Consider the following 27,089-nt stretch of genomic DNA (forward strand, 5'->3'; position numbering starts at 1 on the left):
CCTTCAGTCAGACCCCAGGGTGAGGGGCTCCCCTGCCCCCATATCTCCTTAATTCCCTCTTTTCCAGCCTCGATAAGAAGCAAAAAGCAGGAGAAATAATAGAGAAAGCCAGATGTGGTGGGTTACCCTGCAATCCCAGGACTCAGGGGGTAACCGTGGGCATCATTGTAAGTTCAAGGCCAGCTTAGGATACATAGTGAGACTTTGCCTCAAAAAACAAAGAAAACAATAATAGAAGTGTGGGGGCAGGGCTAATCTTGACTGCATCTGCAATCAACTAAAATCAACCTGTAAGGGATTTTTCCAGATCAGATTAGTTGAACCCTAAGTGAGTGGCACCTTCTGGTCCCAGATAAAAGGACAAGGAAGGGAGAAAGTTGGCTTTTTTGCCTGCTTGCTCTCGCTGTCCCTGGCAAATTCATCTGTCCTGTTGCTTTGGTGTTCTTCAGTTGATACTAGAATGAATTTCTATGGGAATCCAATGTAGACTGAAGACCATCTAGGAACCTCCAGGCCTTCATCATCAGACTGGGACTGGTAAAACATCCAGCAGTTCCCAGATTCTCGGCCTCTCTAGTGTGAGCAGTCATTGTGGGGCTGCCTGGACCGGATCCTTCCTGTAAGACAATCTAACAATCCCACATATATTCGGTTCTGTCCCTTTAGAGACCCCTGACTAATACAATGGTGAGTAGACCCACCTCACCTTGGCCTGCAGAGCACCCCTCACCTCCCAGGACTTTCTCTCTACCTAGCTTTCTGTCATCCCCACCCAACTACCCACTGCCACCTTTCCCAGCAGGCCATTATACATGCCTAGGCTGTGGGCTGCCAGCCCTTTCCTGCCCAACAGGAAATGCTGGTAGCCCCAGGACATCCTTGTCTCCTAGCTTCTGGCTAATAATAGGAAGGGAGGCAAGAAGGCTGCTGTTGTAGTCTGGAAGAGGATCCTGTGCTTTGAACATGGAGTCTGTGGAGCCACAGTCTGTTTCAGTGGACAGGCTTGGGCCTTTGGACCTTATCGTCACAGATGTTTCTCACACCTCAGAGCTGATGATGGAGTCATCTGACAAACAGCTGCTCCAGACTCTGACAGGCCCTAATTTGAATCTTGGCTCTGTTACTGTGGAGCTGTGTGACACTGGGCATGTGGCCTCACCTCTCAGAATCTAAGCCTTGCCTCACCTAAAATAGGGATTATAGAGTCCCCATCCTGTCCTGAGGATTAGGGATGTGGCAAAATAAACTGCCAGCCCTGATTCCTAGTGTCCCCCCTCCTCTCCCCCACCTGCACTTAAAGGATGGGACCACAACCTGCCCACTCAAAGCCCCTCCACAGGTTGGGCTGAAGCCAGACTGGTACCTTCTGGGGTGCCAGCTCCTCCCAGGACCATTGCTGGACCTCAGGAAAGCACGTGCATGTTCAAGAGCATGAGGAACCAACACAAAGACAGTGGGCAATGCTAAAGGAGACTGCGGACGCAGGAGGATGGCAGGCTCCAGGTCAGCCTGGCTACTGTGGGGGTTTAATGAGAACAGACCCCATAGGCTCATGTATTTGAATGCTTAGTCCCTAGTTAAAGAATTGCTGGAAGGTTAGGAGGCGTGGCCTTGTTGGAGAGGTGTGCCACTAGGAGTAGGCTTTGGGGTTTCAGAAGCCCCTGCCAGGCCCAGTGTTTCTATGTCTCTGTCTCTCTCTGTCTCTCTGTCTCTGTCTCTCTGTCTCTCTCTGTCTCTCTGTCTGTCTCTCTGTCTCTGTCTCTCTCTCTCTGTCTCTCTCTCTCCTGCCTGTGAGTCAGGATATAAAGCTCTGATCTACTACTCTAACACCATGCCTGCCTGCTTCCCTCCATGATGATAATGGACTAACTCTCTGAAACTGTAAGCAATCCCCAATTAAATGTTTTCGTTTATAAGAGTTGCCTTGGTTATGGTGTCTCTTCACAGCAATAGATCAGTGACTAAGACAGTTACATTGCAAGACTCTGTCTCAGAACTATCTTCAAGTTCCCACCCTGGAACTCAAGGGAACCCAGGCTGTGGCTTTCCCAGGCAGGCTTACCGGGATGTGGGCCAACCAAGCTACAGCCCTTCTCCAAGGCCAGGGAGAAGCTGTGGGGCTGAGACCTCTTGTTTTCTAGAGTCCCCACAGAAGCAGCTCCCAGTGCCCAGCAGAGCACCCAGGTTAAATCCAAGCACATCCCAAATGTACCCATCAGGGACTGATAGGCAGGATGCTTCTGTCATTGTCTGGCAAAAGTGACTGCTGAGGAGGGGACATCTTAGAAGGACCAGAGTCCTGAGGTGGGCTACCTCTGACACTGCAGCTCCTGGGGCCAATTCCACCTGCAGACATGGAAAGCAAGGCTTCTATTGCTGCCCCAGGCTGGTGGCAGAGTGGTTACCTGAGATGTTAGCTTCAGCACCTCCCAGTGCCGGACCCCTGTCTTGCATGAAGGTGACTAAGCCAGAGCTTGGCCTGCCCTGCCCTGTTAGTGGTCATGTTGAGTTGCAGGGTGGGCCCCTTCCATAGCTTCTTATCTGTTGCTTTGTGCTGCCTGGGTGCTTCATAGCCAGCTTTTAAAATTTATTACAATATAACTAACGTGGGAAACAGGTGCATTTGCTCTATGCTCTCACTAAATAACTTAACATTCAAAGATATGAAATTCTTCACAATTAGCATATTAATCCAAAGCAATCCCAATTACATACAATCTCTGCCAATTTTCCTGAGATTGGGGCCTGGCATTTCATAGGTCGGGACATGCTCTCTGTAGCCTCCCTCCCCCAGGTTCAGCTATGGGAGATGACAAGAAACTCGCTGTGACCCTCCCTTAGAAAAAAAGTAGGTGTGGTGGCTTTAAGGTTAAAGGCACTTGTTTCTAAGCCCAAGTTAGCCTAAAGCACACACTTGGTCAGGCAGCCTGCCACCCTAGATCCCACACTGGCTTCCAGATGTCTTGGTGAAGGCTACCTCTCCTGGGGCAGGGCTGTTTGCTTCCCAAGAGGAGCCTTGGTCTGTAGCCTTTTCCAATTTCCGTGGTGTAACTAACCCACCTTGAGTTTTAATCTCTTGCTCAGACATCCCTGGACAGAGCAGAGAAGAGGGAAGCAGCTGTATTCTCACTGCACCCAGTGGCATGGGTCAGCATAAAATTACAAGTACACAGAAAACAGTCGAATAATTGGGAAATGATGAACTTTGGGCATTTACTGCTTTTGTTTTTAATATAAGTACTTTGTGTGTTGGTTTGAATGAGAAAGACCCCCAAAGGCTCATATATTTAAATGTTTGGTGGTCCCCAGTTGGTGGAACTATTTAGAAGGATTAGGAGGTGTGGCTTCGTGGGAGGAAGTGAGGTTTCATTGGAGGAGGTGTGTCACCGGGCCGTGCTTTGAGCTACCCCATTCCCTGCCTTGTGCCTGTAGATCAGGATGTAAACACTCAGTTACTGTTCCAGTGCCATACCAGCCAGCCTGCTGCCATGCTCCCTGACATGAATCATGGATTCTAACCCTTTGGAACCTTGAGTCCTAATACATTTTTGAAGTTGCCTTGGTCATGGTGTCTCTTCACAGCAATAACTAAGACACTTCACTGGAGGGTTTTTTCCAAATCATTTAATGATGCTGTGTTTGACAACTAGCTCACAAAAATTCCTCAAAGTTTGATCAGCTCTTGTACTCAAATACTCTACCATCCAGCACACTATGGTGGTGGTGCTTGGGGAACTAGACCCGGGGCAATCGCAGAAAACTACATTTCCCAGAAGCCTCCTCTCCCAGGGCCTGCCCTCTGTTGCTGTTGTTACCATGGAGACAACTAACAGCTAGTAAGACTTGTTCTTGAAGAGGGTAAGGAGGCATCTGGGAACCAGGGATGGCTAGACCTGCTTGAAATAGGGAGGAGGAACGAGATGGCAGCAGGGAGCAGAGTACTTCTTGGGGTCTTCCAGCCCTGGCTTGTCTGATGAAAGCTTGCAGGGGGCCTGTTTTGTGGGGAGGAGAAGGTTACTGCTGGGAAGGGACTCCAAGAAGGACACTATGGGTAAGTCACTGCATGAGGAGTAGTGTCGCAGGTCTGGACCCTGGACCACTCTGATGACCCAGTCTGTGACCTTGAACCCCAGCTGGAACAGGCATGCCCACTGATACCTTCTTTGTGCCATGTTTCTTTTCTTACTCTCCATTCCCTACCCCTTCCCTTCCATGGCTCCCCTATCTTACATGGGTTTCAGAGCCAGAAATACCTGTGTTCCAGTCAAAGATCTATTCTCTGCTAGCTGTAACTTAGATGATTCTCTCAGGCTCTCTAGTCCTCGGTGGTCTCACTTGTAGAGTGGGTCTCATAGGACTAACTACATCAGAGTCACTTAAGAAAAAGGGGTATCATTTTTGTATGGCCCTGGGGCTTGGCACACAGTAGGCGTCTAAGGAGTTGTGAATGCCTTAGAAGGCATTACCCCCTCCTCCCTGGCTATCCTCACCTGTGCCCAAGAGGCAGGTGAGGAGCTTTGATAACCACACCATGCTGCTTAGCTGGAGGTCTGTCCCCAGGAACAGGTGTCCTGAATGGTCTGCAGGACCCAAGGCCTCCACTAGGATTCAGACAGACTAGACTATCTAGCCACAGGCAATCAGCCCTCCAGAGTCCTAGAGCACAGAATATCAGAATTGGACCAGCAGAACCTGCTCCCCTTCCACATTGCAGGAGGGGAATGGGGGCCAGAAAGGAGTGGGGAGTGGCCTGTGAGGCCCAGCAGGAGCTGCTAGCTGAGTAAAAAAGAATAGCAAATACCCAACCCCTACCTCTCCCTGTGGCTCATTCTGGCCTGGCAGCCCATGCCTTCCCCTGCAAGAGTCTGGGGCAGTTGGGTAGGGGTGGAGTGGGGAGGCAGCGCCAGCCTCCACTCCGCTCCTCCTCATTTTGCAGTGCTGGAGGTGGAGCCCAGGGCCTCATGCACTCTGGCAAGCACACTACCACTCAGCCACATCCCAGCTCACCCGCCTGGTCCCCTTTGCTCCTTAGTGTGACTCCTCTCTCAGAGCTGAGAGCAAGTCTGGATCCCTTTTCTCTCTCATCCTTATTACTGTCCTGTCTGCACTGCTTCCAGTGGGCTGGAGGTTTCTGTTCTACTGAAGTAGATCTGAAAGGTGGGTGGAGGAAAGGCCTGAGCTGCAGGACAGACAGACAGGTGGAATGGTGTTGGGTGTCATGGAGCAGAGACCAAGCAGAGGCTAAGTTTTTATATGAGTTAGGAGTCTTGGGGTGATACTAGGCTCAAGGCATCCCTGGGAACCTGACTCACTCTCCTCTTGTCTTTAGCAGACAGCCCTGGTACTCCCAGGGGGCCTTTACCAATGGCTTCCCAGCCTCCCACTTGGTGTGAATGTCCCAAGCATAAAATGGACCTAGAACCAAGGCTGTGTGCTTGCTGCCCTCTGCCCTCTAATGGCCTCTCTCCTCACATATCGCTGGCCAAACTGGGCCGTGTCCCCACCACTCATTGCCAGAGAGTCCAGGAAGCGGAACACTTTAAACCTGGCACCATGGTGCCCCAATTCAAGCCTGGGACTCTGTGGTATGGAAAGGGGAAGATCTTTGGGTTGGTGACCGTGAATCTTAGTGAAGTCTTGCTCTGTGGCTGCACACATAGCATCTCGATGTGTGTTGCAGGATGATAACTAGTCCTCCGGGCTGTCATCACCCCCCACGCGTGGACACACACACACACACACACACACACACACACACACACACACATACATGCCCTAGCAGTAACTCTACCTTTTAAAAAGTTAGTCTTAAATTGTGTGTGTGTGTGTGTGTGTGTGTGTGTGTGTGTGTTGGGAGGTGCAGGTCAGCCTACATGTCTGTGTACTACATGCATGCAATGTCCATGGAAGCCAGAGAGGGCATCAGATCCTCTAGGACTGGAGTAACATGTTTGTGAGCCACCATGAACATGTGCAGGGAAGCAAACTCAGGTCCTCTGGAAGAGCAGTAAGTGTTCTTATCCACTGAGCCAACTCTCCAGCCCTGCAGGTCTTTGTAAGCTGTGTCTCAGTTTCCAGTTTAGTGAGATGAGATTTCATTTACTTTCTATTTTGTGGGTCTTGTTTTGTTTTGCCTTGCTATTCTAAATAGCTTCCTTTAATCCAGGTGACTCATTGAACTTTGTCAATATACCGAAATAGGAAACTATATATTCAGCAATCCCTACAGCATTAATGTCAAATACTAGAAAGAGAAAGTGGTTGTCAAAGCCACATTAATAACTCTGGGTAACCTGATACTGACTTTGTCTGATGTTGAGAAGGAGCTTGGCTATGTAGCCCAGGCTAGTCTGGAATTTAAAATCTTCCTGCTTTATCCTCTCAAGTGCTGTGGTTCACCACGTCTAGCTCCTTATCTTTGTTCAAAGGGAGCTTTGCATTAGACGGTGTTAGAGATGGGCTAGAGATCCCTGGTGGAAGGGATGCTTCCAAGGGTCACTGTCCCTCCTCTATGAGGAAAACCATTCCAAGTCCCTCGGCATACACAGACAGAGAGAAGGCATCCCCAGGCCCCTCAGCATGCACAGGTGGTCCCAGTGACGTCTTTCTGGCCGACTATGGCCATTTTGAGCATATCTGTGTTTCCTACAGAGATATTCGTCTCTAGCTACCCAGAGATATCAGGATGGAGGTCCTGAGAGAGAAAGTGGAGGAGGAGGAGGCGGCTGAGCGTGAGGAAGCAGCTGAACGGGCAGAACGGGCTGAAAAGATGGAGAGGATGACGAAGCCAGCCGAAGTGAGCAAAGAGGAAACCATCATGACAGAGGATGAGCTTCGAAACCTGGATAAGAGGCTCATGGCCATCGAGCCCCCCATTCCAGCTGAGTATCCGTGAGTGTCAGGACTGGGGCTTCCCACCCAGCATCCTTGGCACAGTTAGAAAGGACCAGGCACAGGAAGGACCAAGCCCAAATGGTGGCACCCAGGCTGGGATGGGGCCATAGAGGGACAAGAGTCAGTTTGAGGGTCTGCTTCCAGAATGCTCATCTTTCCTCCATTACTTTGTCGGTGTAAAGTGTGAATACTGATACTGTCTCTGGGTCATTGTGAGGACTAATGAGGTAAAGACACAGACAGCTCAGGCACTTTGGGGGTGCCTGCGGTTCCAAGCATGGCCTCACTCGGAACTTTGCCATCCCTCCTATGACACAGGATCATAAACACGGCCCTCATTGACGTCACCAAGCTGCCTCCTTCCTACACTACCAACTCGCCCAAAGAGGACCACCTGCTGCTGGTGGCCGACAACTTCTCCCGTCAATACAGCCACCTGTGCCCGGACCGCGTGCCCCTCTTCTTGTACCCGCTAAATGAGTGCAATGTGCCTGTAAGCCTGGGCTTGGAGGGCAGGGCCGGAGCAGAGCGTACAGGGGGGCACATCCGGCCGGAGCCGGAGCCAGGGGCCCCGGAGGAGCAGAGCGTACAGGGGGGCACATCCGGCCGGAGCAGGAGCAGAGCGTACAGGGAGGCACATCCGGCTCTCCGCTGCCTTGGGGGCACATCACAGCTCTCCTGTGAATGTTCTGGCCTGCCTGGAGCTGGAGGAGACGCCTGTAGGGGAAGGCAGGCCTGGGGTCTGAATTGGAAGCTGGCGGGTGAGCCCAGGGCCTATCACATGAGTTAGCACCTGCCACTGAGCTACATCCCCAGCCTTCTTAGTCTTGAGTTAAGGGGTCTTACTTTGCAGCCCAGGCTAGCCCTGAGCAAGCTGTGACTTTCAGCTCTGACTACTAACACAAGCTAGGAGACCTCACGTGCCTGAATGGAATCCTCCTGTACATAGGACAGACATAGATGGGGGAAACTGAGGCCCAGAGAGGCTCAGGGAAGTGCCTGGGGCCATGTGGAGGGAAGCAAGAAACCTGGGCCAGGTTTTAGGGAGGGCCTGCTCTGCCCCACTTTGTCCTGTCCCTTTGCCCTTCCCTTGAGGGGCTGTCACCTGCTATTGGAGAACACCCTGGAAACCACTACCCCTGCTTAGAACCTCTGTAGGCTCCGCAAGGGCTTCAGCCTGGTTGGAGATCTATCTCCTTTAGCCCTATCTTATTGGGTGACCTCAGACAATAAGGTCACTTGGCCTTTCTGAGCTTGGAGGGAAGTCCCCAGTCCTTCCAGCTCAGACCCAGAATAAGCTAGTACTGTCCCCATGGAGTGATGTGAATACCTCTCAGCCATTGTCACGTCCACTGGCCAATGCCCGACCTTCCCAACAAGGGACTGCTCCACCACCCCGAGGCCCGTGAGTTGTGCCTCTTTAGGGTCCTCCTGAGAAGTCAAGGAAGAAGGTTGGGCCAGCCAGGCATGGATGCTCTCAGGTTCCCTGCTACACATGGTCCCTGACATGATCTCTCACTTGCAGAAGTTCGTGAGCACCACCCTGAGGCCCACCCTGATGCCCTACCCGGAACTCTACAACTGGGACACCTGCGCCCAGTTTGTGTCTGACTTCCTTACCATGGTCCCTCTGCTTGACCCGCTCAAGCCTGTAAGTGCTACTTCCTGGTTGCGTGGGGTAGGCGGGCAGGCTTAAGGCAAGTCTGGGCGATGGACGCTCAGGCAGGCTCCAGCCTTCTCAGACACCTGTAGGGGGAAACGCACAGAGAGGCAATCACTGGCCTGAGGATACACAGCAAGCCTGGGCTCTCATCTGGTGGATTCTGCCTCAGTCTCCCTCTTTTATTTCAGGAGGTACAAAAGAGCTGGGGATATCAAGCTGCCTGTAGCCTTCAGTCCCATCTTTGGGCTCCTGAGGGGTTCAGTCAGCTTTTCCTTGAGAATGGAAGGAGACAGGAAGGAGGGGTGAATAACCGAGCACTGATAGAAGGATGGAGGAGGGGAGAGCATTGGAGGAGAGCCACCAGTTCCTTAAAATGGCAGTCACACGTGGGTGGCATGGGTCTGTTTGTCTCAAGTCCTTAAGAGGCCCCCAATGGAAGAGGGACCCGGCCCCTACAGGTGGGTGGTGAGTGGCATGGGGTCTGGTCCAGCTGACGGGTGTTCTGTGCTCAGCCCACGCACCTGTACTCCTCGACCACTGTGCTCAAGTACCAGAAGGGGAACTGCTTTGACTTTAGCAACCTGCTCTGCTCCATGCTCATTGGCTCCGGCTATGATGCCTACTGCGTCAATGGCTATGGCTCCCTGGACCTGTGCCTCATGGACCTGACAAGGGAAGTGTGTCCACTCACCGTAAAGGCCAAAGAGGTAGTGCCTAATGCATGGCAGAGAATGCAAACTCCTGGGGCTGCCCATTCACCTCGGAGGATCAGGGCCTCCCCTGACCATCCTTAGAGAAGCAGGAGCTAGGTCCCCGCCCTGGCCACCCTTAGGGATGGGAGGACTGTGTCCCCACCCTGGCCACCCTCAGGGACAGGAAGACTGTGTCCCTGTCCTGGCCACCCTTAGAAGACTAGGGCCACCCTTAGAGAATCAGGTCCCCACTTAGGCTGTCCATACACTTATGGATTCCTGCCAGGCATCCTCTGTTGCTCCAGACTCCCTATTTCAGACCCTTGGAGGTTTCTCTGTCCTCAGCATCACCAACAGCTCAGTTCTCCAAACTGCTACCCCTCTTGCCTTGTCCTTGCTCAGTTTAAGACACTGTGCTCCCACTGGGCAAATTTTATGACTCACTGGTTTTTGCCTTCTATCTATCACAAGCTTACCCACTTCCTCTTGCATCAGATAAAATCTCAGCTGGTCCTTTTAGTGGTGGGAAACAATGGCCAAGTGAGTGCTTGATTCCCAGCTCTCCTCTCCCTCTGTGGTTCCAGGATGGAACCGAAAACCTCACATGTGCTGGGCAAGCATGCTAGTCTAGGCTACATCCCTAGCCCAAAAGTATCCTATTTAGTGGGGAAAAGTTACCACTACCCCCAATGAGTGACAGTTGAGTTTTCTGTCTGCTGATTAAAAACTTGATGATGACCAGAGTTTCTGCAAACAAAAGAAGCGCTTTTAAAATTTTTAAAATGTTAAAGTTAGCATATGAAGTACTGAGTATGAGTGTGGTTGTGGCTGTGGGTAATGAGTGTTTATAAAGGCATTTCTGTGCATATGTTTCATGCTAGAATCACACATACAAAACAAAAATCTCCTTATATTTGGAAAAACACCATGCTGTGCACAAAAAGAGCTTTGCACACCCTGGGTGGATTCTGGGGCTCTGTGGCAAGAGTCAGCTGCTCTGCAGCTAAAGGATGAAGACCCAGGGGCCTGAAGCACTCAACAGGAGATTCAGGAAGAGGGAGAGGTGCCAGGCAGCCTGCTTGCTCGTGCCTGGCTCCCCAAGCAAGGTGACTTAGTTAGGGTTTCTATTGCATAAAGAGACCATGACCACTCTTAACAAGGAAAACAATTATTTGGGGCTGGCTTACAGATTCAGAAGTTTAGCCCATTATCATCATGGTAGGAAGCATGGTGGCTCACAGGCAGAGATGGTGTTGGAGAAGGAGCTGCGAGTTCCTCATCCCGATCAGCAGGCAGCAGGGAGAGAGAAACATTGGGTGTGGCTGGAGCATTTGAAACCTCAAAGCCCACCCCCAGTGACACACTTCCTCCAACAAGGCCACATCTAGCAGTGCCACTCTCTATGGACCTATGAGGGCCATTTTCTTTCAAACCACCACACAAGGGATGAGCAGATGCTGTCTTGTGCCTTTTCTTTCCATGGCCTCTGAGCTCACATCTCCTGGCCTCCTTGTCTCGGCTGCAATGCAAAGAATCAACTTACATCAATGTGATAAACAGATTTAATGTGGGCATGAACTGACTCGGTAGCTACTTATTCTTAGTGTATAGGAAGATAAAATGGCATGGTTAAAAAAAAGTAAATGTGGTTAACAATGTTTGGAGCCACCAAAATGTGATAACATGTTTTGGAGGATGAAGACCCAGGGATGGAAACCTGGGAAACCTGGGTCTGATTCCCAAGACAGGAGATTGCATTTCTTTTACTGTTACAAGCCGTCATTTTGTACATATTTATATACACATGTGTACACATATACGTGTAGAAATACACACACATATGTGCATGGAGAGAGAGAGAGAGAGAGAGAGAGAGAGAGAGAGAGAGAGAGAGAGAGAGAGAGAACTTGACTTGATCTTGGGGTCAATGTATGAAATCTCCCAAGGATAACCCCTGAAAACTCTGACCCCAGACAATCTGTTCCACCTTCTGGCTAGGACCCAGGTCAGCCTGGGCAGCAGGGTTAATAAGACTTCTCTTGCTGTGAGCAGTTTCCTGTGCTAGGCTGGTGGGGAGGTCCTTCGGGTTCTCTGCTGCGCAGCTGGGCTTGACCTGTAGAGAGGACCCCCGCCCCACCCTACTCCTCCCTAACTCTGCAGCTCCCTCTTCTGTCAGGGTAGACGCTGTGAAGGGTGTGGGTGGGAGCTGGACTTCCCTCTGTTGTTGGGTGACAGACAGTCAAGACGGCAGAGAAGATGATTCCTAAGAAGTACGCCATCAAGCCGCCCCGGGACCTGACCAGCAGGTTTGAGCTGGAGCAGGAGGAAAAGAGATTGCAGGAGATCAAGGACCTGGAAGAGAAGCGGCTCAGGGAGGAGGAAGAGCGCCTCCTGGTGGGTCTCAACGGCCCTGCACTCTGGCGTGGCTGGTCACAGTCCCCACAAGGGATAACATACTAGGGCCATAAGGCTTTCTTATAAGCCACCAAAGCGCTCCTTACAGGTAGAGCACATTGCCTTTCTTCAGAGGAAATCTCACCCCAGGTACTATCGTCCCAGAGAATGAACCACAGATCTAACTGCCCCCCCCCCCCATTTTATGGGTTGAAACGTTGGGCTTCGAGAAAGGGTGACCGACAGTTCCCCTTGGCTGGTGGTCACCCACTTTCCCTGTGCAGGAGGAAGAGAAGTCGAAGCCCGACCCCCTGCATGGCCTGCGGGTGCATGCCTGGGTCCTGGTGCTGGCCGGGAAGCGCGAGGTGCCCGAGAGCTTCTTCATCGACCCCCTGACAGCACGCAGCTACAGCACCAAGGATGATCACTTCCTGGGCATCGAGAGCCTTTGGAACCACAAGAACTACTGGATCAACATGCAGGACTGTTGGAACTGCTGCAAGGTGCGGCAGCGGGGTGTGGGGGTAAAGCCCAGGGATGGGGGCAGCTCCTGACATCAGGAGGCCCCAGAACCCACGCTCTTGCCCATCAGTGACCATTCTGGCAAGATGAACTTCTCCAGTTTTGTTGTGTGCATCCCTTTTAGCCCGTGGGCTGCTGTTTGTGGGAATGAACTTTGGGTGGAAGCATAACACCCATGCAGGAATGTGTGTACAACCTGCAGCGCTGAGCACATTGCCCACTGAATTCTGTAAGCTGATCAGGCCCTGTTCCTGCACCCAGACTAAGAAAGAATATGACCCATACCTCAGAAATCCTGTGTCCAGTTGCTACTCCTTCCTCCTGCCCTCCCAAATGTATACTTGTACTTTAAGGACATAAACAGCACAGGCATGGGCTGGTAGGATGCCCAATGGGTAGAAATGCTGGCCACTGACCCTAATGACCTGAGTTAGACACTAGGGCCCCACCCACATGGTGTAAGGAAAGAACTGATTCCTGAGAGTTGTCCTCTGGCCTCTATATTGACACCACACCTCACATGCATGCACACACCCATGCATGCATGCATATGCGGATATGAAGAGGTACAGTCTTAAATGCATATCTTATTGGATTTGTTTGTAAAAATGAACTCCCCTACATAACCAGGACCTGCTCAATGGTAGAGCTGGTGTTTAGCATGTACAAGCTCTGATTTGATCCCCAACACTGGAAAAATTCATTTATATAAACCAACACTCTTCACTTGAAAACAATGCATGGGTCCACGGGGAGAAGATGACCTTATTTGAGCCGTCAATGAAAAGTGGGGATGTGGGCGAGAGGGATCAGCTTTGGGGACAGAGCCCATGCTGACTTCTTAGAGGGTCCCTCAGTTTATTCTGATTCAGGACAGCTCATCAGCTGAGTCATACAGTGTTCTTTGTGTTGAGTCATGGAGATAGTCGTGAGATTAATCCACTTCCTGTGTGCACAACTTGGGTCATCTTCACTGTTTATTAATTCCCTCTTTTTGAAGCACACCAGGACTTATTTTTCTATTTTAGAGTGGCATGTTCAGGTCATTTCCAGCATGGGACTATTTGGGATAGCGCTGCAGTGGGCATTTCCCTACCTGCATTTCAATGAACACATATACTCACTTCTGACTGGTCAAAACTTAGGAGAGTCAGATTCTTCCCCTTTGCAAAAAATGACGGCATCGGTTTATAGCCCCCACCCCCAGCATTGCGTGAGAGTCTAGACACCTCCTACTCCTTACCAATACTCAATATTTATTTGTTTGGGAGTTTGAGGTGGGGTTGCACCCTAGGTTCCAGGTTGCTCTGGAACCCACAATCTTGTCTTAGCCCCCCGAATGCTGAGATTACAAGTGCCCACAGATGCCTACCCTGTTTTCTCTCTTCTCATATTAGCTGTTCAGTGGGTAGAACTTGGTGTTGCATTGTTTTAAAACTACAATTGATTTTTGCATTGTCCTCAGATCCAAGAAGTTTTAAACCTGCTTGTTAACTCTAAAAATTAGAAAGACTTTGGGGCTTTTCTATCTGCAAGATCATTTAAAAACCTCCTCTAGGTGAGTTTCTATAGAATCAATATTGTTTCTCCCTTGGAAGCCATCTGGGTCTAGAGTTTTCTTTGTGGAAACGTCTTAAAATGCACATTCAGTTTGGATAATTTGTTTATTTTGGCAGTTCCGGGGCTGAAACCCAAAGCCTTGTGTATTGTAGGAAAGTGCTCCAGCACCAATCCACACACTCCCAACCCAGGGCATTTATTCTTGAGTGAATTCTGGTAGTTTCTGTCCTTTGGGAAAGTTTGCCCCTTTCTTTTAAGTTTCCCAATTATTGCTATAAAAATGTTAATAATTGCTCCTTATTTTCCTTTTAATGTTTTAGAGCCATGACCTCAATGTTCAGAGTGATGACTCTGTTCTCTGTGTTGGCATTGATAATGTCCACATATTTTTCCTCCTAATGGATCTAATTAGCGCTTATCAATTAGATTTGTTAGAATTGTCAATGAGCCAGCATTTGCTTGTGTTGATTTTTTTCTATAACTTTGTTTCATTTTTTCTACTCTGATTCTTACTATTTTTCTAACGCTTGCTTTAAATTTCATGAATTAGTTTCTTAGGGTGGAAACTGAAGTAATTACCCGGGCCTGTTCTGCGGTGAAGACCTTCATTTCACCGAGAGCATCCCACACACGTCAATGGCCTGTGGACTTGCTTTCATTCAGTTCAAAAGTCTCGTTTCCTTTCCACTTATCCTCTGGTTTTCAGGTCATTTTCAGATGTGGTGCTTCAGATGGGCGGGGGTGGTTCTTGACTTTGACCCCAGCACTTGGGAAGCAGAGGCAGGTGGATCCGCCAGGGCTGCACCGAGAAACCCTGTCTTGAAAAAACAAAACCCCAAACAAAAGCGAACGTGGTGTTTCATTTGTAGATATGTAGATATCCCCCCCCCCCAGTCTATTCTTTATTTCAGTCTTAATTCTCTGATTGTTAGAGAATCCTTGGTGTGTGATCCCCACTGTCTTATCATGGCTGGGGTTTGGGTTCAGATTATGCTGCATCTTAAGCGTTCTGTGCATTTGACGAGAATGTCTGTCCTTTGAGGTTGGGTGGAATGTTCTACTGAATGGCAATTAACTCCAGTCAGTTGATGGTGCTCTACTCTTCCATGTCTTTGCTGGTTTTCTATATTCTAAAATTTTTGACATTATCCAAAAGCTTCTATTTTTCTTTGCTTCACACTTTCTAGATATTTACAATCTATAAATACAGGTTCTCTGGCTTTCTTTAGGTTTATGTTAGCACGGACCATCTTTGCCTTTTACAAAACTCTGTTTGTATTTTCTGAATTTAAGTGTGTATTGTTGGGTCTTTCCTTTATGCATTTACATTCTCAGCTTCTTTATTATGGTGATGAGGTCATTTGCACTTACTAGGTTTTGTTTTATAAAATTAAATTTATAGCTATTTTTCTATGTATACCCTCAAATTTGAAAACATTTTTTATTTTTAATTGAAAATATATTTTTAAGCTGGGCATGGTGGTGCACACCTTTAATCCTAGCATTCAGGAGGCAGAGACAGGAGGATCTCTGTGAGTTGGAAGTCAGCCTGGTCTACAGGGTGAGTTCAAGGACAGACAAGACAACACAGAAAGACCCTATCTCAAAAATAAATATATAAATAAAATTATCTCATATAATATTTTCTGATTGTCATTTCCCCACAACTTCCCCCAGATCCTTTCTACCTCCCCACCCACCTAGATCCAGATGCTTTCTTTTTCTTATTAGAATAAACAGGCATCTAAAATAATAATAACACAAAGAAAAAGATAAAATAAAATAAAAAACAAAGCAGAATAGGACATAACAAATAAACAGAAAAAAATAGCCAAAGAAAAAGCACAAGAAACACATAAAAACCCCCCCCCCCAAATACCCTTGAGTTTGTTCTGTGTTGCCAGCTACTGCTGAGCATGGGGCCTGCCCTAAGTGTGCTTTGTATTCCCAGTGAGACTCCTTTGGAGAAAACTAACTTTTCTTTTGAGAGCACATATTTGAATGTTCCGTGTGTGTGTGTGTGTGTGTGTGTGTGTGTGTGTGTGTGTGTGTGTTTTACTAAAAACCACATACAAAACATTTTGGAGATAATCGAATGCCAACATTTCCTTTATGCCAACCCACATTTAAATGTTTCTTCCCCACAAGGAGGGTCTTAAAAGAAAAGAACCAAAGTTCTTTGTCTCACAGTTCTGAAGACTGGAAATCCAGGACTGAGGTCCTGGCAGGGTTGGTTTCTTCTGTCATCTTTGTATCCTCCTGAATCCTGAGGAGCAGCTGGCTCTTGCCTCCATGGCCTGGGAAAAAACAGAGAAACAAACAAACAAAAAGACAAACCAAGGAGGCTCACTTGAACTGAGTCATTTCCTCTTAGCTCCCCTGCTCAGAAAGCTCCGTAGTGACACACAATGCTCTCATATACAGGTCTGTTCCCAGCAGAGGGCGCCGATGAGTCTCCTCTGGACATGCTGTGGGATTTCTTCCTGGGGAGATGATGATGGGAGGGAGAGGGGCCTGTTTTCTGGTTGAGATGAAGAGTATGGCTGGATTCTTAGAGACCCACAGGAATCAGTTCTCTCCTTACACCATGTGGGTGGGGCCCTAGTGTCTAACTCAGGTCATTAGGATCAGTGGCCAGCATTTCTACCCATTGGGCATCCTACCAGCCCATGCCTGTGCTGTTTATGTCCTTAAAGTACAAGTATACATTTGGGAGGGCAGGAGGAAGGAGTAGCAACTGGACACAGGATTTCTGAGGTATGGGTCATATTCTTTCTTAGTCTGGGTGCAGGAACAGGGCCTGATCAGCTTACAGAATTCAGTGGGCAATGTGCTCAGCGCTGCAGGTTGTACACACATTCCTGCATGGGTGTTATGCTTCCACCCAAAGTTCATTCCCACAAACAGCAGCCCACGGGCTAAAAGGGATGCACACAACAAAACTGGAGAAGTGCATGGGGGGCCGGGGGTGCACTCAGTTGGTTCTCTCTCCATCAGGACTTGGTCTTCGACCTGGGAGACCCTGTGAGATGGGAGTATATGCTCTTGGGGACCGATAAGCCTCACCTGTCCATGGCTGACGAGGATGATGAAGGGCTGGATGATGATGATGATATAGACGACCTAGTGAGTCTGATGGTCTGAGGGTGGGTTGAGGGGCTTCACTTGTTTTGCATCAGGCAGCCTGACAGGCACCCCTGAAAACATGTGCATGTATAGGGGAGTCCAGATGCAGCAATCATATAGTCTTCAAAGCAGAAGGGCCTGTGCTGAGCCCCCATTTTACAGATGGGTAAACAGAGGCCCAGGCATGTCCAGTGACCAGCTTAGGACTTCCCAGTGAGTTAAGGAGTGACAGTACCTGAATTCAGTCTCTCCCATCTGGAGCCCTGTTCAAGGGTTGGGCTGCTCCTTAGACAGCACATCTCTTTGGAGTGGGAACCCCAGGGCTGGCCTCTCTGCCAGTCACCATTATGGTTTTCTATCAAGCCAGGCCTTTCCTTCCTGTCCTATTAGGTCTTCTATTGACCATTGGCCCAGGGTATGCCCTCATCAACCTTCCTTCCGTCATCTCCTAACAAGGGGGGTGTGTGTGTGTGTGTGTGTGTGTGTGTGTGTGTGTGTGTGTGTGTGTTGCTTCCTGCATGAGGTCTAGAGTGAGAAATCAGAGACTAGGAGTCCAGGGGCCTTAGACAAATTCACTCTGCTTTGGGATCTTCCATTCCTCTCTTATGCGTAAAAGTAGGTGAGGGTCACAGACTGTGTTTGGTATCCATAGCAACAGTCACAGGTGACATCTAGCACTGCCATAGCGAAGTGTTACAAACTGGGAGTCCCACACTACTGGAGGCTGGAATTTCGGGATCAAGGTGCCAGCAGGGCTACTTTCTTCAGAGATCCCCTGGGTTTGCTGATGGCCATCAGTGCTGTGTTTTATCTGGCCCTCTCTCTATGAATCTGTGTCCTAACCCCCTTGTCTCATAAGAACACTTAGCGCATTGCAAGGAGGCCGCCTGAAGACCCCATTTGGACTTCGTTGCCTCTTCCCTAAGACCTTCCTTCCAAATGCACCTGGGTTCATAGGTGCTAGGGGAGAGGGTTTTGATGTGTGATTTTTAGACAAGGGTTGAGCAATGCTCATAACAACAGGCGACACTGAGGCTCTGCTTTGTGGTGGAATCTGAGCTCACTCATTTAAATCTCCTCCACCAGGGAAGCCGACAGCTTATAGATAGCAGGCAAAACGAGGCGCCATAAGACCCACCCAGGAAGAGAGCTAGGAGCTGAACCTGAATGGCCTGACATATCTGGGTTCTCAGAGGTGACGGTACAATTCAGCTCTGGGAACTGCCTGAGAATGACTGAGTCACCCTGTTCTCATCTCCTCATTTCTGAGCACTGGCGCCCCCTGCTGGCTGTGAGCGTGGACCAGCAGTGTGCAGGGCATGCAGCCCTAAGCGGGGAGTGCCCTTAGACTTAGGACCCCACTCCTTCTGGAAGCCCTGTCACGTGCCTAGAATGAGAATCCTTGTTACCTCCAACATGGACAGATGATATACCCTGAGAACCAGAACTCAGCTGTGGGACCAGCCCTGGGATTCCTGGGCTGTCTCAAGAGAGTTCTGCCAATGCGCCCTGCTCACTGCTTATCTTGTGTGTTCCTGGAAGAAGTCACAATTAGATGAGCAAGTGTCCAAGGTCTGAGCACTGTTTGTGGCAGGAAGTGTACACATAGAAAATCTCGAGCCTGGTCTGAGGGTCATTTGTCCAGGTCAGGCCTTATTGCACAGACAGGGGAGGACAGCCAGGCAGAGCCCCAAGCCCAGTTCATGACATCCTTTAGTCCTCCCAGGTAACAGCTAAAGAAACCAAGGCTTCGTGTGGATGAAGAACTTTCCCAGCCCTCCTTACCTGGTATTAGGTATAGCTAAAGGTATGGCTCTGTGTGGCCCAGGATCCCCTCTCTGAGAAGCCATCATGGCCACAGGTGGTTTGGCTGGAAGGGTGGGATATGAGAGCAGGTATTACCGTCTTTGACCAGGCAAGTAGGGAATGGGGGTCTGCCCAAGCTGACTCCTCCTCTTCCCCATCCTGATCATGCTCCTGATTTCTGTCTCTTCTGGGGAAACTGACAGCTCCCTTGGCAAGTCTAGGACTGGGGTAGGGAACAGAGCTGTGCCGTGGCCTCTGCTCCAAGGCCCTGGCTAGCATCCACCTCCTCTCCTCACAGGGCAAAGAGGAGGAGGATAAGAGCTTCGACATGCCGCCGTCATGGGTCACCCAGATTGAGATCACCCCGGAAGGTCTCTGTCATTCACCAGTTCCCAGACCCCAGGGAGTTCTGTGACCATAGCTCAGCAGAGAAGCCATAGAGGTTCCCTGGGCCCTTCTTTCTACCCCTCTCAACACCCCACTAGCTCTGTGCCCAGGGCCTAACACCATCTGGCACACAGCTGGACTGTCAATGTCATGACCACCAAGGTCTGGAACGTGGCCTCTTTTCCCTTGGATCCTCTGTTTGGAGGAGGCCATGTGCAGTACCTATAGTAGATGGTATAAGGGGGTCAGGCCCCAGGAGACATGGGCAAAGAAGGCAGGGAAGTGGGTTAGCTTTTGCCCCATGTCTACATGTGCCCATCTAGGAATACCTAGACCCAGAAGAAGGGCGCAGCCTGTTCCAGCAGGTGGCAAGTGCTGGGGGAGAGGTCATGGAGCCTGGAGAGGGAGCACTCATCACAGCCTACAAGAAGGATGGAGGCAAAATGGGGCTTAAGAAATAGGGACCCCTGGGGATGGGTTTTGAAGGATCAGAAGTCATTCTGGCATAGTGTTCTCACTGGTGAAGGCCTGGCAGGGGTGAGAAGTGGCTGGGTCACAGATATGATTTCTTAGGTAGCTTGGGATTCTGGCTTGGATGCCTTGGGAAGAGTTGAAGCCAATACTAGTGACTATTGCCTTCCTCCCTGGAACTCTTTCTGGGCCTGGAGGCACTTTATAGGCGATGCAGAAAATGGATAAGGGCCTAGGAAGGGTGGAAGGAGAGATCCCAGCCCCCTCTGCATCCACAGAGTTTGAGACCCGTTGCCCCAGTGGAAAGAAAGTGATACAGTACAAGAAGGCACAGCTCGAGAAGTGGGCCCCGTACCTCAACAACAATGGCCTGGTGTGCCGCCTCACCACCTACGAAGACCTACAGTGTAAGGCACCTTGGGGGACAGGATGGGGGGCAACCAAATGTTGTTTGTGCTAGGTGACTCTGGGCATATCACTTCTCCTTTCTTGGTGTGTCTGTGAGGCAGAGGCCAGAGGAGCTGGCCTGCCGGCAACAGCCATCTTTGGGCCCCCTCAGGTACAAAGGTTCTGGAGATCAAAGAGTGGTATCAGAACCGTGAGGACATGCTGGAGCTGAAACACATAAACAAGACCACAGGCCTGCAGGTGGACTACTTCAAGCCGGGCCATCCCCAAGCTCTGCGTGGTGTGTGGATCCCACGGCTGGGCAAACCAAGAGCCCTGGGGGAGAGGGGCTTCCGTATAAGGATGTGTGATGGGAAGAACCAGCCCCAGGTATCAACGAGGCTCTCGGATGGCGATATAGACACTGCTTCTGCCTCTGTAAGATAAGGAGGTGTGCAGGCTGCTGCGGAGCCTCAGAAAAGGAAGATGTTGTGGTCAACAGCTCTCTAGGAAGGTCAAAGCCAGGGCCACATGCTGTTCTGTGGCTGGGATCAAGCTGGAATCTCCACCAGAGGCCACGTGGTGTGGGTCACATGTAAAGGGTCTAAGAATGTTGGGCAGTAAAGCCAACTAAACACCACAGATAAGGGCAAATGCAGAGGGCCGAGGGCCCACTGTATGACTGTGGAGTCTATGAGTTGGGAAGGTATGCCTTCTAAGATTCATATCCTACCCCAGACTTCACCAGAGAAAAATCTGGGGCCAACCAACACATGGGAGCACATCAACTAACTGTGTTGGGGAGTGGTAAATTCCAAAATTAAAACAGCAAGGGACCACGGCACAGCTTTTGTTGTGTGCAAATGGTCCTAACCAGATGTGACAGGGGTTAAAAGCAGCAGAGTTGCTTCCTGTTGATGTTGGCAGCCCACTCTCTTCTTAGGAATAATTGAGCTAAGTGTGTTAACATGGGGATGTAGCTCCGTGGTAGAACACATGCTTAACGTTTCTGAGGTCCTGTGTTCCATCTCTAACAGCAATAATGGCCTTAATATGTGCATACATTTTGACTCAGTCATTCCTCTGCTGAGAATGTGTTGTCAGAAAAGAGCAAGAACCATAAGTGCATGAGGTAGATGTTCCTTACAGAGTTGTTTATAAAAATGAAGAATTGGGTGTAACCATAATACCCAGAAAGTCAGGACTGGGTACATGGCTCATGCTCATGTGTACTGAAGAGCTGCTCTCTCCCTGGGCCTGGGATCGGGTGCAGAGCCAGCTGCCACAGCTCCGGGTGCTCACCCGACCCCTTCCTTCCCACCACCCATCCAGTGCACTCATACAAGTCTATGCTGCCTGAGATGGACCGCGTCATGGAGTTCTATGAAAAGATCCGTGTGGATGGCCTGATAAAGCGGGAGGAGACGCCCCTGACAATGACAGAGTGCTACCAAGGGCGCTCGGACTTCCTCTCCTATCGCCACATCAATTTTGGACCCAGAGTCAAGAAGCTCACTCAGAACAGCGCAGAGTCCAACCCGAGGCCCATGGTGGTGAGAGCATGCTTGGGCTGGGCACTAGCTGCCCACCTGCTCTGGCAGATAGGGGATTGTCAGGATGGGGGAAACCCTGGTTCTGGTATGGTGATTTTCCAGGGTTCTAAATGTAAAAGAAGCACCTTAATAAATGCAGACCCCTGGGCTGGAGAGATGGCTCAGAGGTGAAGAGCACTGACTGCTCTTCCAGAGGTCCTGAGTTCAATTCCCAGCAACCACATGGTGGCTCACAACCATCTGTATTGAGATCTGGTGCCCTCTTTTGGTCAGACATGCTGTATACATAATAAATAAATAAATCTTTAAAAATGCAGACCCCAGGCTTGCTAGGGCTAAGCTGTGTCCCCAATCACTAGACAAAGAAGCACTGTTTCCTTATTGTCATGAACAAATATACACTTATGACCAGACATCTGGAAATATGAGAAACCAGAGAAATGTTAACAACCTCTCAGAATAACTTCTCTCCAATATTACTGTGGACTGGGTTTGTTCTTAGTTGGACAATTAATCCCAGCACTTGAGAGGTGGTAGATGAAAGATCGAGAGTTCAAGGCAACCCTCAACTACATAGTGAGTCCAGGCCAGTACGAATTACATGAGACTCTATCTCAACGAACTCCAGGCTGAAGGACAGCCCACTAAGTAAAGCACGAGGACCCCAGTTTGAGCTCCAGTGCCCACAAAAACAGCCAAGCACTGTGACACGCATCTGAAATCCCAGAACAAGGGAGGCAAACGTGGGGTTTGTTGGCCTGCCGGCCAAGTCAACCCAGTGAGCTCTGGCTTCAAGTGAGTCCAGGCTTTGAGACAGAAATGCTATCTCAAAAAACAAGCTAGAGGGGCTGGGGATTTAGCTCAGTGGTAGAGCGCTTGTCTAGCAAGCACAAGGCCCTGGGTTCGGTCCTCAGCTCTGACAAAAAAAAAAAAAAAAAGAAGAAAAAACAAGCTGGAGAGCAGTTGAAAAAGACAGTGTCAATCTCTGGCCACCACACAAGTGCATGTATGCACACCAAGGCTCACACACACAATTTGTTCTTGAGAGTCTTTTTAATTTTATTGTGATCGGAGAACTCATTCTCTACAGAGTTCTTGGCCACTGAGCTTCCTGGCCACACACCAAAGGTGCTCCTTTCCATGGCAAGGGATATCTGGTACTGAGACAGGCTTCCTGAAGAGAGCTCCCCATCTCTAGGAGCCGGCAAGCAGAGTCTTGTGGAGAACTGAAGAAGAGTCCAACACCATGTGAAGCTGACATGGCCAGGCCCTGAGAACTTATGGGAGTCACAGAACCTATTGTCTGGCTAGGAAGGGCTGATTAACAACCCCCATCCCAGACTCCTCGATCCTGACAGTCCTTTGCTCCTACCCACGGAGCATGCACAGAAATCCACCTCCCTCCTCTACATGTTCTGGCCACACAGAAAATCACAGAGCGCTTCTTCCGCAACCCAGCGAAGCCTGCAGATGAGGACGTGGCAGAGCGTGTGTTTCTGATCCTGGAGGAGCGCATTCAGCTTCGCTACCACTGCCGTGATGACTACATCACCTCATCCAAGCGTGAGTTCCTGCGGCGCACGGAGGTCGACAGCAAAGGCAACAAAATCATCATGACGCCGGACATGTGCATCAGCTTCGAGGTGGGTTGGCAAGTGCACGGGGCAGGGGAGGTGGGGGCACACCCTGGACACTGTGCCTGCAGCCTCTTCTGGCAACTTGGGAAACACCAGGTAGATGTCCCCCTTCTCCTACCCCCCTCCCTTGAAGGGGCCACGGGGAACCCCATCTCTGTTCCTAGCAACATGTAAAGCTCCCATCTGAGGGCATTTCCCTGGCAGCTCCTCTAGAAAATCATCCCATTTCCATCAAAATGAGAACCCAGCAGGCTGAGATGTCCTTATGGTCCCTGCCTGCACCTCTGGGGAACCTAGACTCCAGACCCCAGGGACCCACCCTGGAGGTGGCAGGGTACTCTTATCTTCCTAGATAGTCTCACCTTCCTATTCTAGTTAGCACTCTCTGGCACACCCCTCAGCCCCTCTGCATCTTTCTTTGGACCCTCTTTGTAACTGTGTCTTTGTAGACAAGGATGCTGAGGTCTGGAGAGGTTAGTCACCTTGCTTGAGGCCACCCAGCTAGAAAAAGGTAGTAGATTTAAACCTAGGGGTCCCTAGACCTGACTAGTTGCAGCCTCTCTGTCACTGTGGCGGTTCTGGTCCCAGGTGGAGCCAATGGAGCACACCAAGAAACTTCTCTACCAGTATGAGACCATGATTCACCTGAAGAATGAGGAAAAGCTGTCCCGACATCAGGCCTGGGAGTCAGAGCTGGAGGTAAGGTCCTCCCAGAGGGTGGATGTAGCAGGGAGGGAGGGTCTTAGATGTGCATTTCCTCCATTACGTGGGTGCGATCAAGGTGCTGGAGATCCTGAAGCTGAGGGAAGAGGAGGAGGAGGCACACACGCTGACCGTCTCCATCTACGACACCAAGCGCAACGAGAAGAGCAAAGAGTATCGGGAGGCCATGGTGAGTCTCCCCATTCTCCCCAGGTCTCCTTCCCTGGAGCCCAGCCTCCAGGGTCGGGAGAGCACGGGAGCCCTTTTGTAAGGGATGATGTCACTGGTGATGTCATATGAGTATTCCTGTTAGCTACCATCCATCACACTGTGTTGATGGGTCACCCCAAAGAGCATTTAGGGTCCAGGCTAGGTGTCCTTATCCAGGACTGTGGCCAAATCAAAGCCTGCCTGGCATGGAGAAAACTACATGTATGCCTCTGCCAGGGCTTCCACCGAGGCTGTGACCTAAGCTGGGAGTCCAGGCAACTGACTCAGGCACAGCTGAGCACCAGGCATCAGCAGCACGGGGGCTTTGGCTTTACCCCGTCCCCCAGGCGGGAGGATCTGTTTGGGTTCCCATCCTCTTCCCCAGGCAGTGCAGATCTCTGAAGTAGTTTGCAGTTGGCCTGGCAAGGCCGGGCTTTGGATTGTTCCTGGATCCATGGGCACCAACAGCCCGTGTCTCCAGTTTCTCTGGCTCCTGTGTGCCCCATGTAGGGCTTTCTGGGCAAAAGAGAAAAATGATAGGTTAGCATCGTTTTACTAACCAGCACCACTCATTATAAGTACCTGCTGTGGACTGTCAGGCTCAGGCTATGTGCTTTCAAGACCTCAGCTGGCCTGTTTTCAGAGGGGGAAACTGAGGCTCTGACTGAGAGATGCATTCATGTCAGAAACAGGAATTACACATCACCCTTAAACGTGGGTCAAGAAGTGAGCCTTAGGAACCTAGGTCACACAGGAACCCTATGCTAGGACTTGGATCTGGGACCTGGATTTGTGCTATTACACCATGGACTCAGCCACTGGGGCGGGCTCCTGGATAGCCTGCTCTTTCAGCTGGTTCCCTGGCCTGCAGGAGCGTGTCCTGCATGAGGAGCACCTGCGGCAAGTGGAGGCGCAGCTGGACTACCTGGCCCCGTTCCTGGCACAGCTCCCTCCGGGCGAGAAGCTGACCCGCTGGCAGGCTGTGCGTCTCAAGGACGAGTGTCTCAGCGACTTCAAGCAGCGCCTCATCGACAAGGCTAACCTCATCCAGGCGCGCTTTGAGAAGGTGTGGCCAGGGCCCAAGGCAGGGGAGGTGACTTTACTGTCCTCAGCCAGAAAATGGGCCCGGAAGTCTTTGCTCGGTGCCTCACAGATCTGTGAGGCAGATGGGTGGATGAGCTGATGGATGGATGGTAGGTGAAGATGTGTGGATAGGCAAGTAGATGTGTAAATGGATGAAGCAGATGGGCGGGTGCAGCTGGATATGTGGGTAGATGGATGTGGGTGAGGATTAGAGGTGGGATAGGGAGGGATAGATGGATGGATGGATGGATGGATGGATGGATGGATGGATGATGAGTAGGTGGATGGATTAATGAGTGGGCAGATGGGTAGATAAGATTTGGCAGATGAGGGATAAAGGAATGGATGGGTGCATTTGTGGATATATGGATGGATGGGTGGCACATTCTAACAGCTCCTTGGCCCATTTCTGTGAGATAGGTGAGGTGTGTACCATTCTGTCTCCATGCAGTGCCTTGGTTTTCACAGAGTGCACAGAGCAGAGTTGGGTGGAATTGGACACAATAATTCTTACTTTTGGAGATGAGCTTTTGGGCGCTCTGCGCATATCAGCAACTTGTCTAGATCATGTAGCTATTTTGTGTGTATGGGTGTTTTGTCTACACATGTGTATGTACACCATGTGCACACCTGGTGCCCTCAGAAGCCAGAAGGGGGCATCAATCCCCTGGGACTGGAGTTTCAGATGATTGTGATCCTCCATGTGAGTTTTGGGAATCAAACCCCAGTCCTCTGGAGAGCAGTCAGTGCCCTTGTTTAGATTTTTTTTTTTTAAGAGATGGTATCTCACTCTGTAGCCCCCACTGGCCTGGAACTTGATGTGGAGACCAGACAGGCCTTAAATTCACAGAGATGCCTGTGCCTCTGCCTAATGAGTACTGGGACGTGCACCACCACACCCAGCTGTTTTGATTTTGTATATGAGGTGTTAGGAGTGGAACCCAGGGCCACACACTTAGCCACATCCCTAGCCCTGACTAGCTGTTTTGGCCCTGTTCTGAGTTCATGCCACATGCTGTCCTTCGAATCATGACTCCAGTAGTACCCACCCAAGATGTTTTGTGATCCTCTAACTCTGTCCCTCTCCTTGGGAAGTGCGGATTGGGACGCGCAATCCTCTTGGGACTGCCTGGTAATCTATGGGCCTACACCCTGGCTGAGGATCAGTTCACACCTTCCCCCTGCTCATCTCCCTATGCCCCCAGGAGACTCAGGAACTGCAGAAGAAGCAGCAGTGGTACCAGGAGAACCAGGTGACCCTGACGTCTGAGGACGAAGACCTGTACCTGAGCTACTGCTCTCAGGCCATGTTCCGTATTCGCATCTTGGAACAGCGGCTCAATCGGTAAGGGGCAGAGCCAGGAGGACTCCTGGGAGCACTCTGAGAGTTCGGACATCCCTCACCTCCTCCTTCCTCCCTCTGCTCAGGCACAAAGAGCTGGCTCCGCTGAAGTACCTGGCGCTGGAGGAAAAGCTCTACAAGGACCCACGTTTGGTAGACTTCGTGAAAGGCTTTGTTTGATGCCCCTCACGGGACCATGGCAGAAGCTGCGGGAGAATGGAGTCCCTCACCGTAATCCCATACCGGCCTCACTGCCACATCGCCTCCCTGTCCCTCATAGTCTCCCTCAAATAAATACGCTTCCTATTTACCACTTATACTTCGGTACTCACAACTCCAGTCCTCTCCACCCTTAGTCTTTCACCCGACCTCTTCTCTGCTGGAATATCAAGTGTTTACACGTCTCCAGATGGTTCCACAGCTACAGCCATCTGGTTAGAGCTCAGTGTGGTGATGGTGGGCTGGCTCATAAAATGGGAATGGCCTGGCCAAGGAGCACAACCCAGGACTGGAGGCTTGATGTTAGAGGACAAGGGACTGAATCCTAAGTTCCTCTTCCCTTTACCACCTGTGAAAAGGGACTAGCATTGTTTCCTGAAGTAATGTTAAAGAGGAGAGAAAGCTGGTCTAGTAGTGCATGTCTGTAATCCCAGCAGGAGC

The 27,089-nt window shown here is 50.4% G+C and overlaps 1 protein-coding gene across 1 annotated transcript; it reads left to right on the forward strand.

Annotated features, from left to right (window-relative positions):
• The first annotated feature begins 4,007 nt into the window (after positions 1-4,007).
• Drc7 (dynein regulatory complex subunit 7) lies at positions 4,008-26,746 on the forward strand. Its single transcript, XM_036188549.1, has 18 exons — positions 4,008-4,051; positions 6,652-6,891; positions 7,213-7,387; positions 8,420-8,545; positions 9,070-9,264; positions 11,485-11,643; positions 11,928-12,146; positions 16,723-16,851; positions 18,956-19,028; positions 19,794-19,922; positions 20,075-20,203; positions 21,235-21,455; positions 22,883-23,098; positions 23,681-23,791; positions 23,874-23,984; positions 24,876-25,070; positions 26,293-26,432; positions 26,516-26,746. The coding sequence occupies exons 2-18, from the start codon at positions 6,686-6,688 to the stop codon at positions 26,607-26,609; spliced, it is 2,628 nt and encodes an 875-aa protein (XP_036044442.1). The 5' UTR covers positions 4,008-4,051; positions 6,652-6,685; the 3' UTR covers positions 26,610-26,746.
• Positions 26,747-27,089: the final 343 nt, after the last annotated feature.

This window comes from Onychomys torridus, chromosome 5 (assembly GCF_903995425.1).
Source record: "Onychomys torridus chromosome 5, mOncTor1.1, whole genome shotgun sequence".
Lineage (NCBI taxonomy): Eukaryota > Metazoa > Chordata > Mammalia > Rodentia > Cricetidae > Onychomys > Onychomys torridus.